This window comes from Electrona antarctica (assembly GCF_951216825.1).
Source record: "Electrona antarctica genome assembly, chromosome: 5".
Lineage (NCBI taxonomy): Eukaryota > Metazoa > Chordata > Actinopteri > Myctophiformes > Myctophidae > Electrona > Electrona antarctica.
Window position 1 is genome coordinate 34858110 of NC_136810.1, and position 14507 is coordinate 34872616.

At 44.6% G+C, this 14507-nt stretch overlaps 1 protein-coding gene across 3 annotated transcripts in view; it reads right to left on the minus strand.

Moving 5' to 3' along the window:
* Window positions 1-14507, minus strand: part of scaper (S-phase cyclin A-associated protein in the ER) — an 89592-nt gene that overhangs the window by 59347 nt on the left and 15738 nt on the right. For 2 of the 3 annotated variants that reach the window (XM_079501035.1, XM_079501037.1), the window contains exons 5-16: window positions 10753-10853; window positions 9798-9914; window positions 8676-8797; window positions 7844-8133; window positions 6932-7273; window positions 5401-5568; window positions 5221-5287; window positions 4989-5106; window positions 4505-4616; window positions 3889-4029; window positions 1314-1469; window positions 108-250 (exon numbers count right to left, since the gene is read on the minus strand). In XM_079501035.1, coding sequence (XP_079357161.1) covers window positions 108-250; window positions 1314-1469; window positions 3889-4029; window positions 4505-4616; window positions 4989-5106; window positions 5221-5287; window positions 5401-5568; window positions 6932-7273; window positions 7844-8133; window positions 8676-8797; window positions 9798-9914; window positions 10753-10853 — 1877 coding nt within the window. The remainder of the gene's footprint in view (window positions 1-107; window positions 251-1313; window positions 1470-3888; window positions 4030-4504; window positions 4617-4988; window positions 5107-5220; window positions 5288-5400; window positions 5569-6931; window positions 7274-7843; window positions 8134-8675; window positions 8798-9797; window positions 9915-10752; window positions 10854-14507) is intronic. The other variant, XM_079501036.1, reaches the window with a different exon arrangement.

Below are 14507 nucleotides of genomic sequence, written 5' to 3' on the forward strand. Positions count from 1 at the left end.
AAAAAAGAAAAATCTTGTCAACCGTTGACACGGTTGATGTCTCACTATGACAAAAACAACCACGTCACATGTCGACAACAAATGATTCCGATTCCCTCAGAACAAACCTGGCCCGTTCCCTTGCAGCGTCTTCCCTGGCCCGCTCTTTTTCCTGCCTCTGCTGTTCGATGCGGGCCTCCTGCTCCTTTCGCTTCGTCAACAGCTCCTCCACCCTCACCTGCCGCTCCGCCTCCAGAGCCCGCTTGCGCTCCTTTAGGCGAGCAGAGGAAAGAAGGGAAATGTGATTAGTGTAAAAGCAGTGGTTCCCACACTTTTTAGCTCGATTCCACAAAGAGATGTTTTCCCGGGTCGGGTCGCAAACTAGTGAAAATAGCAGATCTACAAGCTCACAAAGCGTCGCTTCGCGTTGTGAGCTTGTAGATTGGCTATTTTAACTACTTCTACAATTCAAGGCCAACGTGTATGTTGTGACAGGATTATAGGCTGATTCATGGGTACATGATTTGATCTGGGATTTCTCCTTTAAACGTTTGTTTTCTAATTTATGGAATTTCTTACATTTTCCTTTGATTTCTTCATGAAATTACTGGGGAAAAAATCTTTGTTTGACAATCCGGGAATGTCCTCAATCTGGCCAACACTACTTGCCTTGTCATACCCTGAAGAAGGAATATTGTTTGCCGAAACGTTGCTCTTTCAATAAATAAAAAATCACACCCGTGTGATTGATGTAAGGTCTTATATAGCCTGATCAGCTCTGATCTGACGTAATGTCTGACGTAATGAAATCACACCCGGGTGAACTGGGTGACCGTAGCAACCATGCTCATTTTTTCTGCACAGACTAACAAAGCCAGTTGTAGGAGTGGTTTACACTGCGACCTCTTCTTCCTCACGTTTTGTCTCCCGTGGTCAGCACCTCCCCACTATTGGAGTGAGACTGTGTGCTTCTACCTCTTTGTTTGAAATTATAATCATTCAAAACAAAATTAAGGGAAACAAAAAATAAAGGGACCGATGAAAATCTGTCCGCGACCCACAAACATCCCCCGACCTACTGTTTGGGAAGCAGTGGGGTAAAGAGTTATGGCCTATTCATAGTCCAGTTTTCGGTCAACCTCTTCACCGAAAACTGGTGGTTAGTCAAAACAGAGAGATGTGTTGTGTGAACGGTGACCACCGCCGTCATTTTGTAGTTTTCGGTGGCCACCTCTTCACTGAAAACTGGGCTATGAATAGGCCTCTACCTGTTGACAAACTGATCTGATGTGTGGTGTGTGCAGTGAGGAGGAGGCCCAGGTGAGCAAGGGTACCTGTACAGCCCCGTCTCTGGCTTGCTTCTCCTCCTGTCTCTTCTGTCTCTCCTCCACCAGCTCGTTGAGACGCTGCTCATACTCGTTGAGCTTGGCCAGGACGTCGTGTCGCTTGTTCTGCGCTTCCAGCGTGTTGATGAACGCTATTTCATTCACCTGCACAGACAAGGGGCGAAGACAGCAGCAATAATGAAACACTAGAAATGCACTCTGTCGAGGTGCCAACTTGCGCCTTGCACACAAATAGGCCATACATGGCCTATTTGGACAACACCGACATACGTTGGACAACACCGACATACGCAGCCTGTACAGTACTTGCGCGCTCTGCTTGGGCAAGTAATAAGGCTCTCTCTACTGTATGTTAAGAATCTGCCTAACCCGTGACTTATCCATTGACATATTGGGCAAGGTCACAGCCTGATTTATTCTATAAAAATATTCAAGACGGGAACCCCTTTTGGGTTAGTTGTTGCTATGTACAGTATAGCAACACCTTTCCTTAGTTTTTCAGAAAACTTCAGGATTTAGAAGTCATTTTTTGAATCGTCCTTTTGAGAGGCACTAGCACCTCCAATGCATTTTAATGTTTGTTAGGACAGTTAAGATGTACTTTTTTGCCAGCCAAGTCTATGGACTTTAATGTTTGTTTAGGGCAGTAAATGACAACATAAGACGTCATCTGCCTTGCTGCGCCCTCCACTTCACACAAGTGTGATTTTTTATTTATTTTTGCTTTATTGTGACAGTAAAGTGAGACCAAACTACATGCATAACAGATTCTGGGCCAGAAATCAAACTCAGGACAATGTGGTTCAACTTTATTTAGAGTGTACAAGAGTACAACTGAACTGCGATCTGAGCTTGAAAACATGATGAAAAGAACGTATTATGAAATACGACAATCACAAACATGTTTGGTTGTCTTTAAGGATCAAAGCCTTTAACCAAGATCATTGAGGTCGCTCTCCACAACACTGTGACAGACTAAGAACCAATATAGAGCTTCTTTGAGCAGTTTTAAGAGCCAAAACAGTACATGACTTCCACACATCTATTAATTCTGGCTATTTTGTAATTTTTTCCAAAATTGGCTCCTACTGCAGATAAAGAAAGCAGCAGGAAAACAATGGCTTTTCCCCATTGCGGTCCTTTTCATAATTCAGTGTTTTAGCCAAAGCGATGCAGGCCTAATTATTATATTAATTTAATTCCAGACTAAAACTGTCGCATGCGCGTGTGTGATTCTGATCTGTGTGTGTGTGTTGACAGTTGACACTACACACATGCAGAAGAACTGGGGAGGCGGAGGCGCGGGGGGTGCGCTGCCCAGAGTGATGTAGAAAGTGATGTAGAGTGCTTCGCGGCCAGGGAACATAATATTGGGATTCTGAACACATTCACATGGTAGGCGGGTGCAAATATGGTTTGACCCTAAAATAATTGGAACAAAAGGTTTCTCAACTGTTTGTTGTAGTACAAATTCAAAACAGGTGGTAAGCAGGGCAGTTGAGTGATATCTAACGAGCACTTCCAAACTCCAACACTTAGCCCATATACTGCCTCCTGCTGGACGCAGAGCCAACCGCAGACTGCAAGCCGATTTCAATGCAGCACACGCTGCAAGATGGACGCAATGCTGTCTAAGCGTCCATCTTTAATGCTAAATAAATAGCGTCAATGCTAGCAAGCTAAAATGAAGCAATCCTTGCTCTAGAAAGTGCCAATGTTTCCATCTAAACCACTGGATAATCAGCAAAGACCTCCGAACATTGTGCATTTTATCCAAACCATGGAGAGCTCCGTAGATTTATTCAGCTTTTTAGTCAACCTGTATAAAGGGAGGTGAATGGCAGCGCGGTTGCGCAATCCGGTCTAGGATCACTAAAGAAGAAAAGGCCAAGCCAAAATAATAATATATATCAGCGATCCGGTTTGATATCAATAATAAAGCTTATCAGACGGAACATTACGCCAGAAGCAGTTGCTGGTTGGATTCCTTATGATGGAACGTTCCTCCAGGAGCAGTAAAACCGTTAGAAAAAAACATATGGGCTTAGAGAGGGTGTGCAAGTCAGTACAGACTTCAGAGCTATCACAACATGTATCTATAGTGTATCTAGTGTCTAGGCAGGGGTGGAGTGTGGCATGGATAGGGTTCAGATCTTCTTATTCCCGAGACTGTAGTAGTTGCGTGGGGTTTTAGTACAAAATTAATTTCACGTTTACTTTGTGTTTGGTACTACTGGCAATAACCTTGAGCCCTGGGCTTCAGTCTCGGTCTCCCCATATGCACCTGCCTATGGGCAAAGAATTAAGCTAGAACTGAAATGTCTTTGACATGGACTTTTGTGGTTCATTATTTATCAAAGTATTTCAACGTTTAATTTAAGTAAGTACCACCGCAAAGTAGCATATTTAATTAGTCAAATTGCTCAATTGTTATGCTTAATTTATACGACGGTGACGCTCGTTGAAAATTGATAATCTACAAGCTGAGAAGGCGCTGCGATGCGGAGCGGTCCAGGCGAAGCACTGTGCTTTAAGCTAGAGGGAAGCCCAGCCTCTACTCTACCTTAGCCTCCTCCTCTTGGGCTTTCTTCACGATGGCCTGGAGCTGCAGCTCGCGCTTGAACTCCGCGTGCAACAGCTTCTCCTCCATCATCCTCCGACGCTGATCCAGCAACTCCTCCTTCCATTTCCGCACCTCCTTCTCCTGCAAACCACACACACAGAAAAAGAGACAAGGAAGACGAAGGGTTAAAAAAAAAAAAAAAAAGAGAAAAAGCGCCAGTCAGCTCGTTTAAACTCAAGGTACAATCCTGCGAGGAGAGAGCGACTAGGGTTCTTTGAGCCAGTCTGTTGTTATCCTCTCCAGCGCGCCACATGGGGATTAATAAGAGTACACAGCACTTCATGTATTTATGTGGTTAATCCTGATTTATTCTCAGACTCACTCATCTCACCAGGGCCCGGAGAACAAAAACAAACTTCATGAAAGACTGTTGACTTTGGCCTGGGGGCTCTCACACTAGTGTCTGTGGCCAGCTGGCCTGGACGAGAGCGGGGGCGGGGGGCTATGATATTTAGTGATTCTATCTGGCAGTGCGCTGACAGAACCTCTCCTCGTGAGCCAGGCTGGGCTCGGGCCGGCATGGGTTTTCTTCCAGGGTGCTTTTCCCTCCACTCACCCTCTCCAGGAGCTTCTGCAGTTTGTGCGTCTTCTCCTCCCTCAGCTTGTCCCTCAGCTGTTGAGCCTTCAGTTGCTTCTCCTCGTGTTTCTTCTTAGACTCGGCGATGGTCCTGCCAACAAGACACGGAAACAAACCATTACATCTGCTTCTGCTTCCTCATCACCGCCGCCGACACACAATGAGCTAGTGTGGACTCTGACACAGGATGCTGCAGGTGGCAATACAAGCCTAAAAGCAATGAACAGTAGGGTCTTTTGTAAGGCGGCCAATTTTAATCCATGGGTAGAATACAGGCTGTGAAACGAAGGGGTGAGTAACCCCTTTAAAAACCCCATTACCATCAATGTGCCCTTGAGCTAACTTAATGCCCAACTGGTCAAGTAGAACAGCTGGTTGTGCTAGGTGCTCGCAAATGTCAGTAGGGTGTAACTGAGTAAATGGTTCCTGAAAAACGACACGCAAGAGCGCCAAGCTCACTTACCTTTTGCGTGACGGAGAAGATAATTTCTCGTGCATGTGGATCCCGTGTCCAGGGGGGCGGGAAGGCTCCTCCTCCACAATGTCCCCCCACGACGTGCTCTGACGCAATGCCTCACGAGCTGCGTTGACAACAGACAAAATATGTTATGAGCAGGCGACTCACTAAAATGTCATTAATTGCATTACCGAGAGAGAAACCCCAGTGGTTAATGAGGTCTAAAGTCATACAGTACCTTCATAATCAGCCAGCATATCAGTCCAGTCAATATTCAGGCCACAGCCTCCATTGCCAATGCTGGCCTGTAAATGAAGAGCAGTGTTCATTATACTGCAAGGTTGACTAAAATCAAAAATCTGTTTACCATATCAAAAGGTTATGATAAAGCACATATGAGACGCATGAGCTGTCTTACAGAGAAGTCACTTTCATTATCCGTCTCCAGCTCATTGTTTTCAGCCTGAATCTCTCTGGTTAGCTGCTCCTCTTCGGCTATGGCACTGGCAATAGCCTCCTCATTGGCCTGCTCCAATCGGTCAGCCAGCTCCTCTTTCTTAGCCAGGACCTCTGCCATGGACTGGGGCTGGACACAAGGCACAAACACCAACTCACACACGGCATTTCACATGTCATCAGTCGTCAGTTCATTAAACCAAAATCAGAAATCTGGTACGAAATTTCCAGCATTTCCATTAATGAATACATCAATTAACTGATTCATTGTAATAACAGAAGTGATTAAAAAAGGGAAGAGAACACCAATTCAAACCCAATCACAGATTGTACCACAATCACTACAAAACAGCAAATCACAAGTGAGGAAGCATTCACGACTCATGCAGGGCATGTTCGCTGTGAGGATGAAGAGATGGCGGGAGGAGTCAAATGATGAAAGAATATCACCAATTACTTACTACTGTACATAACATCTGATATGAAGCGGATATTTCTGCCCCGAGAGACCTTTGTTTTGGTGACAAAACTGCATCCAAAGAAACTGCAAAGTTTACTCCAACCTTGGACCGATATACAGCCTATAATCAAGGCATTTATAGGGGCGTGTTTTAATGTGAGTAAGACCACTCCGAGCCATCCACTGCTTTGCATAGCATTAATGAAGGAGTGAGGGAGAGGGTTCTCTCAACACTGAGGAAACTCTAAATCATTACAAGGCTTATCTGTAACATTCAATGTGAGTAGGCTGGCAGAACAGAAACACCCGGTCAGTGAAATACCTTTGAAATAACCAATTGATGTCTATGGCTTAAATAGCAAGCTTAATTAATTTAAGAGGACTTGGGTCATCATGGGCTAGTGCACTATTGACAGTCATTGAAGGGCAAGTTTAACTATTTTAGCCCTACATACCTGTCGCTTACATACCTGTAGAATTTGGATCGGCCGAGAATAGCATCTCTAGGGTCAGCTGTCAAAGTTTGCCGTTTCAACCGACATACTCTAGAGCTAATATTGTATGTAGGACAGGTCCAGCTACTACAAGAGGCAAATTAAATATAGGTCTAAAGTTCTTAGCAAATAATAACCACATTTCTAGTTTGCCATTAAGATCACACCTGCCACAAGCAAGGTGCATGGATTGAAATTGGACTATTGGAATTAACTGCTAACTGGACCTTCTGTATGCGGAGAGCACCTTTAAAAGTATGATTAGAAAGACACAAACAAGGCAGATATGTTCTTGGGGGGGCTACCTTAACATACATCACTTGAGTTCAAAGGTCACCTACATGTCGTTACTGGCCAACAATAGCATTCACAGTAAACTGGTCTCTGCCGGGCAGAGCTATGCAACGATGTCAGCACGTCTGGCCTGGAGATTTCTTAAGACTGACTTTGTTTAGGCGGTGAAGGCCCCCCGGGGATCCCTGAACGCCCCCCCACCTCCCCTTCCTCCCCCCTCTGCTCCTCCATCTCTCAGCACTCACAGTGGAAAGCTCTGTGGGGTCCAGTACACTCTCCAGTTTCACCGCTGCCATGGGAGCCTCGGCCTGTCCTGGAACAGATGTTGCCATGCCGTGCGACGCACCCCCCACAGTCTCACCGTCCCCTTGGTCCGTGGTCAGGGGTTGGTCTGGGGATGGGGAAAGGGCCGAGGTGTGGACCGTGACAGGCGGGGCGAGGGCTATGGGAGGGGCGGGGTCTGAGGATGTGGCGGGGTCTGGTGGGGGTGATTGGGGACGAGTGGGGGCTGAATTGGGAGTGGGGGGCACGTCGCCGTGGGATGCGTCGACACACTGCCCTGCATCTTGCACGCGCTCTGCTGGGGGCTGCACCGACACAGTCACACACAAACACACGCACAAACACGATTAAACACATGCATATTGTCAAGCATTTCATGAAAGCAGTAACCAAATACAAACAATCAAAATACAAACTCACACAGCACTCCAAATAAAAACAAAACACACACCCATGCAGGGGAGGCTGGCACCAACATGCCCTGAACATTCAATTCGGATCAAAAGATACAGATACAATAGGAGTGGAAAATACAGATTTTGTATTTCAACAATCAACCAATGCTTCGAACACACCCATAACACATGTGTTTTCAAGGCATCAATAAGAGTATTTATTTCATGAAGAGTGAAAATGGGATTTCTGCCCCTGAAATGTCAGCGTGCAAATCAATCGTCTTAAAAGCTCATGTGCCCGTCTCGACAGCCTGTCTATGAATACCGTGGAGCCCAAAACAAAAACAACGTGGGCTGATAAAACAGTCTAATGTTACTCTGCTCCTTGTGAATAATTGATATCTGGGGACTGCCGGGGAGGAGTCGTGGATTGGGGGGGGGGGGGGGTGTCAGAGTGAGGGAGCAGACCTCGGCCAGTACCTCCATCATGTTCCCCTTCTCCGAGTCCCCTGCCTCCTCCTCCAGGAGTACAGGCTCCACAGGGACTTGTTGCCCCAAGACCAACTGGACCCCGTCATTGTCCTGCTGGGGGCAGGGAGGCTGGACATTCTGCTGCGGCTCACATTGTCGACGGCTGTTCTTGGTAGCGGTCTCCTGGTTGGAGACGAGGTGAGCCAAGACTGGGCTGACCTTGGCCACGATGGCGGCGGAGCGAGGCTTGGCGGGACGACCTCGCTGGACGGTCTCCCAACCCTCTGCGTCCTTCTTACCTGGGAGACACCGGGGGAATATAACGCCAACATGCAAGGACCCATGATGCGCAATCCGCGCTATAACGTGTTGTTTTATTAGCATTTGTTTGGGCTTTTGTTTCAGCTCTTTGAGCTGCCGAAACAGGGATTAGGGGGATCAGGGATTAATTAATAGAAAATTACACACACAATAATGTATTGTTGTATGAAATATATCTATCTATCTATCTATCTATCTATCTATCTATCTATTGTATGACACAGTGAATATTGATTCACTTACCTAGCAAATACCACAAGCTTGCATTGAAATATAAACAGCTTCTCCTGAACAGCAATACACTGTGCAGCAGGTAACATTAGCATGGCAACGTACTTTCAAAATCTATTGATTTACAAGCTCTGTGAAAAGATACGTTTGATGACTGCCTCCCTGACCCGAATTCGCTAATGTGACCACGGCTGCACCGTGGGTAAAAAAAGAAGGGTTAGGTTCTCTAGAAGGCCACTTTTAGAATAGTCCGAGTTTGTCACACCCAGGGACTAGGAGCTGTTCTTACCCGTTTTTTCTATGGGGCAGCTGTTGCTGGTGACTGGAAGAGACTGGGAACTCTTGACTCGGTCAGCCCAGCTAGGGCCTGTGTGGGCGAGACGAGCCGAAGCCAGCGTAGATGAAGGACCACTGAATGGACACGCGCACACACGCACGCACACACGCACGCACACACGCACACACGCACACACGCACACACACACACACACACACACACACACACACACACACACACACACAGTAAGACCATATAACTGGCAACCCATTTCAATGAAGGCTAAAGCAGAGGCAGGTATTTTCAAATAATAATAAAATAATCACACCCGTGTGAACTGAGTGGTGCAAGGTCTTATATAGCCTGATCAGCTGTGGTCTGACGTAATGTCAGTGACCTTACTAACCATGCTCATTTTTTGGGGTCCCACGTACAGGTACACACACGTACAGGTACACACATACAGACACAAACATAGATACAGACAAAGCTGGTTGTTGGAGTGGTTTGCACCACTCAAAAAACACCTTGTTAGCCAAGTGCTAACTAATTATCCGAAGACAAAGTAGCTCAGCTCATTCTGCCTGTCCAAACATTAGACTTATATTAGTCTGATGGCGGTGTCTTTCCAACGCCAGTTCTCTCCACTCTCATGGTGCATCATGGGACAGTATTGAGCAACAACAGGCCTCCATCATGATCAATACCCATTTCCTGCCGCATCCGATTACAGAGCACCGCTCCTATTGAACCGATGCCTCAGCAGTCTTTAACAAACACTTTTATCTACACCTCCCGTAGTTTCTGTGGCCAAAGAGCGAGAGACTCGACAAATTGCATTAAAACAAATGCTTCGCCAACAGCAATCAATCGCCCACCCATTAGCAGATAGCGTTAGCCTACGTGGCCGGCACCTTCACAGGAGGCACGGCTTTATAGTGCATCATTTCAAACATCGATTTACTAATAACGCCACGTGTCATGATACAATAGTAACAAAATTAGTCTGTGCTTATCTTTTACCGTAAAATCATACGTCTAATGGTGGGAGGGATATAAAACCTGTGTATAGTGATGGCAGCAAGGCTCCGGTGTGCGGGAGACTGAGACAGCTTACAGTACATGAAAGCTTACCCAAAGTTGAGGGTGCGGCGTGCGCCTGGAGAGGCAACGATTCTGTCAGCTATGGGGCTGGGCATCACATGACGTCCCGGAGACATCTTACGTACTTCCCAGGCTAAAGAGGTGGGCCTGAAAACACGACACATTCAGACATTATCATACGTGAATAAAAGTAAGAGTCAATTTACTTCTAGTACCAAAAGTAAAAGTATACTCATTGTGCAGAATATCTCATTTCAAGTTTTCAAATGTATTATAATCTTTTGAAAATAGCAGATCTACAAACTGAGTTTGTAGATCGGCAATTTTCAAATGGCCAAGTGGTTTGTAATAATAATCTACAAAATAACTAGTAATTAAAGAAAAAAAAACATTTAGTGGAGTAAAAATACAATATTTGGATCCGAAATGTAGCGGAGTAGAAGTAAAGGTTTTGGAAATTGGGAATACTCACGTAAAGTACAAATACCTTAAATTAAATTAAGTGTAATTAAGTAAATGTACTTAGTTACTTTACACCACTGTGTACTAATTGTTATTCCTAGCGGTTGACTACACACTTGGCACACACTGGTGTTGGGCAAAAGGCTGATTGGCCCACAGCAAATGTATGTAGTAAACAAGGCATGTAAAAGTTTAAGGTTGCTGCACTGATTAACAACACTTTATATGTACAAATCGGGAGGCAGCAGGGGGATTTTTATTTCTTTGTCAATGTGCGGGTGCAGTGGTCATTGTGTTAAAGACAAGCCAATAAACTGGGGATCTCTTTGAATTAAAGCCAAGTCTATCGATCAGTTTTGTTTGAGACTCAAAGCCGAGGCTCAGACACCAGCACTTCGAGTTTCACCTCGGGGAGCAATTGAAAATTGGACAAGCGAGTGGGAGAGAGAAAGTGAATGACACACACAATGAAGGTAAGCGAGAGAGAGGTGTGATAGAGAAAGAAGAAGCCCGCCTACATCACCTGTTCTGGGCATCTGTTTTTTCCAACTTCTCCTGGAGCTGGATCCAGTCTATGAGAGCTTTGAAGTCCCGTACATAGTTGTCCAGCATCATCAGTACCTCCTGTAACAACAATTACAAACACATGAACTGTGAGAACCAGCAGGCAGCATCACATATTGTTGTTGGTGGAAGATGCAGTCTTTTTTTCTCCCTTTTTATTCCTCTTCCCAATGTAGTCGTAATGCCAACTTTAATTATACAATGAATACGTAAACAGTTTATATAAAATACACACAGTGAAATGTATTTTATTTAACCACTGTGGCCATATTCAAGGAATAGCTGATCTACAAGCTCACAATGTGTTCACAATGTGTTGCAATCATTGTGAGCTTGTAGATCTGCTATTTGTTTTATATTTTGATAATGTTTTTAACGGCAGGTTCAAAGGGCACATTTGCTATATTGCCAATATTGAGTTTGTCAGCTGGATATCAGTGGTTCCCAACGGGACAATTTTTATGGCCCGGGAGTAAACATCCTTTCTTTTTCGTTTAAAAAAAATATTATTATTATTATTTCATTATTAAGATGTCCAAAACAAATTCACAACTTTTAATGAATTAAAAACACATTTTTTTAAAGAATTTCCAAAACAATATATATATATATATATATCTTCCAAATTCCATTAAAGAAAAATAAAACTTAAAGTTAACTGCCACCATGTGGCCATAGAGGGTAGTTAGCTGCGCCAGCCGGAATGTAATAAACATATGCGTTGTGAGCCCACGTGAGCCATGATGTCACAAGTTTTGCGGATTCACCGGCATTTTGCCTGTTTACATGGAGACGAGAGGAAACAGCGTTTTCAAAGCTTTCCACTCTGGTGTTTTCAATTTGTTGCGTTTTCACCCCCCGAAAACGCTGTTCTCGTCTAAAGAGACCCCAGCAAACTATATTTTATTAGGGTTTTACATGGACACCGTTCTCGTGTAAAGGGGGTAATTCCTGTGGGATGTGTGCGCACGTTTCCTGGTGCTCGGGTATGCAAGGCGCTGCCTAGCAATCGGGCCAGTGTTAAAAGTTGATTTTCACCTAAACCGTTTCATATCGATAAAGTACATTAATTGATGGAGAATTCCGAAAAAGACAGACAATGGTTGGATTTTAATTGAGGGAATACTCCCTCAATTAAAAAGACAGACAATGGTTGGATTTTAATTGAGGGAATACTCCCTCAATTAAAATAATTGAGAAATACATTTCTCTCAGAAGAGCTAGAGAGGCTCTAGCCCCCTCCTATTCCCAGCTTTGTGTGTTTTTGTGTACCCCATAATGATGATTTGATTGGCTGAGGATGGTACTCCTATAGTGGCCTATAGCCAGCTTTCTGTGCCTGTGTACCACGGAATTGAGGATAAAAACACACCTGTGTGAAGTGAGGGGCGCTAATATATTAAAGTAACTCATGTTGATTAGGTGATGTAATGGTGATGTAAAACAAACAAACAACAAATGGCATTTAATGTTTGTGTTAGGGACAAGATGACAAAAACAAACATTAAACCTGTATATAGAAGGGGCTAGCGCCCCTCAAAAATCACACCCATGTGTGAAGTGAGGGGCACTCTTATCATCGTACATCATCCATTCATTGTCAATGGGAATTGTCCTATACTTTGTGTAGGACAAAAATAGCCAATTTGCTCGTCTACATATGACGTAAATTCTCCATTCATTGTCAATGGGAATTTAATGTTTGTGTAAGACGAAAATCTACAGAAAAGTGAGGGCGCCAATTGTGTTTGGCCGGAATGTGACGATTTATGATGATGTATGATGATAAGAGCGCCCCTCACTTCACACGAGTGTGATTTTTATTTTCATCGAAGGAACAGAATAGACCAAAAGCTAAGAAAAGGTTCATGCCCTTTTATACAGCTCAAGAGTGTACAAATGGAACCAAGTGCACTCTTGTGGTTCCATTTGGTTCCATTTGTACAGCCTTTGAGTTAAATTAATAGCCAGAATAAATGAGACCTAATAATGCGTGTGTGGGTTTCTTTCTGACAGAGAGGACCATACCAAACGGTGGACTGGACTCAAATGTGTGCAGATCTGTTCCCCAGAGCTCTTGTGAAACAGAAAGAGTTGATTGATGAGGAGTGTGGAGGGAGTGGTAATTGAGAGTAAAGCCTCACAGTGCTTTTAGTTAATAGACAAGTCAGGGCAGTGAAAGATGTGTCCAGCAGCAGGTCTTGCTGATTAGAGCTGGTTAACAGGCCAGGCCCACTGCCATGGCCTGCTGTTCATTTGGTAATGAAGGCTCCAAAGGAGGAGGGGGCAGTGGAGAGAGTCTTGTTCTCTGACAGATGGACAGACAGTGAGTGAAGGCGCCATAAAGCTATGGCTCACACACAGCATGTTAACAGGCACACTTACCTAAATACAACCCTCTCATAACATTTCACGAAGAATGACGCTTCAAATGCCAAAGGCGGAAGACCGCAAAGTTAGATCGACAGTAAAAGCCGGCGGTTAACTGCATTTGTCTGTACTCGTTAAGTCCAAACAAGACACGATGAGCACATCCCCGTCTACCTTTAACTCACCCTGAATGACAACTTGAAAACTTCTGAGCCGACTCACTCTCAGACAGACCTCAGATTATTCTCATTAAGAATCATTTCACATTGTCCCGTCTAACATGCAGTAACACTCATTTCTCTGTGAAGAATAAAATGAGTCATCAACAACAACAAAAAGAATGGCATGCGTTTTCCTTTGCTCCCATGTGGCATATGTCATATAAATCAGGACTCGGGTGGAGGGAACAGTTGATAAGAACTAATTGGGGCTGTAGGCCTTGGGGTTAAAGCGTGGGCGTTATTAATATGCATGTATGAATCATTCTGCTGGGATAGGATTGAGAAAACCATTAATGCAGCTGAACCAACTCATTCAGAGGGATAGGACAGTGAATTTCTATATTACAGTATGTAAGTCATGAAGGACCAAAGCTTTGTCCCAGGAAGCAATGGTAAGATGTCCGTTTGAAAGCATACAGTGCAGATTAATGATACCATGCTTGGGAGGGGAGGGGGAGGGAGGGGGGTTGGGGGCAATCAGACCAATGTGCTTCCTCTCCAGATAACACCATCATCTATCACATTCCATTAGGCCACGTTGGGTGGGATGGAGATTAGAGGCAGCACCCGGCTCCCTGGCCATTACACGTCACAGGGGTGAGAACAGAATACAGTGGCATGAGAGCAACATTGGCTAGACCTCTGACATGGGTCAACTGGGGAGCGTGTCCGCCGCACCACAGGGGGCTACGCCACTGACCACAGACCATCCACCATGGGCGTGCTCAACATAATTCTGTATGGCAGAGGAATCAATACCGCACCACCAGAACATAGTCATGCCAACATCAGCCTCCGGGGCAATGATGGAGAGCACTGACTGTGTGATCAAACCAGTCATCGAACTGATGCATAATCTCTTGCGTAGTTCAAATCCTGCGATAAGTCAAGACATTTGTTTTAAGTTTCTATTGTGCAAAATCGAATAATTTCTGCTCAACTTACTGGTGCTTTATCGGAAAGGAAAGAAAATGGCAACACCAATATACACCTGCTCAACCCCTACTATATAAAGATTATAGAGCAGTGGTTTTCAACTGGTGGTCCGTGAAGGTATTGCATAGGAAATTGAAGTTTTGTTTTAATCGACCACTAGTTGGTGCACTAAATGACCTGATGTATT